The sequence below is a fragment of the Cicer arietinum genome, chromosome 6, assembly GCF_000331145.2.
Source record: "Cicer arietinum cultivar CDC Frontier isolate Library 1 chromosome 6, Cicar.CDCFrontier_v2.0, whole genome shotgun sequence".
Taxonomy (NCBI): domain Eukaryota; kingdom Viridiplantae; phylum Streptophyta; class Magnoliopsida; order Fabales; family Fabaceae; genus Cicer; species Cicer arietinum.
Genome location: NC_021165.2, coordinates 3,967,577 through 3,969,187, shown reverse-complemented (window position 1 = coordinate 3,969,187; position 1,611 = coordinate 3,967,577). Strand labels below are relative to the sequence as shown.

At 30.0% G+C, this 1,611-nt stretch overlaps 1 protein-coding gene across 1 annotated transcript; it reads right to left on the bottom strand.

Moving 5' to 3' along the window:
• Positions 1 to 430: 430 nt before the first annotated feature.
• LOC101501195 (protein SMALL AUXIN UP-REGULATED RNA 51-like) lies at positions 431 to 1,275 on the bottom strand. Its single transcript, XM_004503484.4, has one exon. It carries the CDS (start codon positions 1,263 to 1,265, stop codon positions 660 to 662), a length of 606 nt encoding a protein of 201 aa, XP_004503541.2. The 5' UTR covers positions 1,266 to 1,275; the 3' UTR covers positions 431 to 659.
• Between the last annotated feature and the right edge of the window lie 336 nt (positions 1,276 to 1,611).

Below are 1,611 nucleotides of genomic sequence, written 5' to 3'. Positions count from 1 at the left end.
TATAAATTTTATCTGAAGATTTTGACGAATTTTTTTAGTTTCTGTAAAAACAAAAATAACAATATTAATATTTTAAGATATAAATAATAAAATTATTATTTTAAATTAAATAAAAGACTAAATAAAAAAAATAAAATAAAAAACCACCTGAAATTAACTTAAGAGAGGTGAAGCTACAAAAAATTAGTTTTTATTTTATAATTAACTTAAAAAATATCAAATTAAATCCAAACCATCTATTTTTAATCAAAAAATGATTGCCAGTAACAAACTATTTAAATTACGGTTCTTAGTACTCTATCGTTAGTCAAAAACTATGCCAGCAAACGGCAGATAATAATTAATTAATGCTATTAAATTTTTTGAGAAAACTATTAAAATTAAGAAAAACAATAGAAACTGAAAGTAAAAAACACAGATCTAGAATCAGTACTACACCAAGCACACAATTTCTCTTGATCGTTAAAATTTGATCATTGTCAATTGGTTATCAATCATATCAAATACAAAAAGATGCCCAAGTTACAGAATAAACTAAGTTCAACATCTCATTCAAACCCACCACTAAAATTTTTGGTAGATAGATTCAAGGACGATTAGAACTAAAAACCCATTTTAAAAAACGGATTAAAAAAAAACATTATTTACAAATCGAGATTCTAAACCAAGACTTTCTGCAAAAGAGGAGACAAAACGATGACGTTTTCCTTCTCCCTACAAAAATCATCCGCCACGTCAGAAAACATTTTAACAAACGCTTCCAAAGAGAGTTTCCTATACTTGTGTTCATTCTTGTGAAGGCGTTTAACGATTTCCGTGAAAAAATCCACGTGGCAAGGTAAAACCAAACCGCCGTTACCTCGGAGACCAAACTCTTCCTCGGTTACATCGAGAAGCGAAGCGAAGACGGGGAAGTTAATGAACCGAGCGGGCATCGCAAAACGCTGTCGTTCCGGTCCAACGTAAACGAATAAAAAACCGGAAGGTGGTGGTCTTTTAGGAAAGGTGCACGGTTCGGTTTGTTCCGGTTCGCAGAAAAGGAAACCGCGACCGCGACGGAGACTCATGAGTTTCCACCGTGTCATGAGTTTTTTCAAACGCACGATTTGACGAATCTTGTCGGTTTTTTTGGCCGTGGTTCCTGCCATTAAAAGTTGAATGGTAAAGGAAATCAGAGAGATTGGAAAAGGAAGAGAGAGGTTTTGTGTTTTGAGTCTTGAGAATGTGGTTTTCAGCGTTATAGGAGAAGTGGTTTGGTTTTTCATTTATATAGTGAAACGAAAACTGAATCTTTTCGGGTTTCGACTTTGGATTAATGTGTTTGTTTGTTTTCTCAACTGAATCACTTTCGGGGTATAAAAGGAATGTGCAAAAAAGATAATTATTTTGTTGAAAAAAGTAATTTATTATTAATATAATAAAATAATGTCATATAAAAATTGTAATAAATATTGAGCATAAAACTATAATAAAAATTTACAACTGAAATGTAATTATCACCTATATATAATATGATATTTAGATTATAAGCAATAAAAAAAATTATAATTTCAATAAAATTACATAATTGATAAATATAAAAAAATTACTAAATAAATATTTATAAAAAAA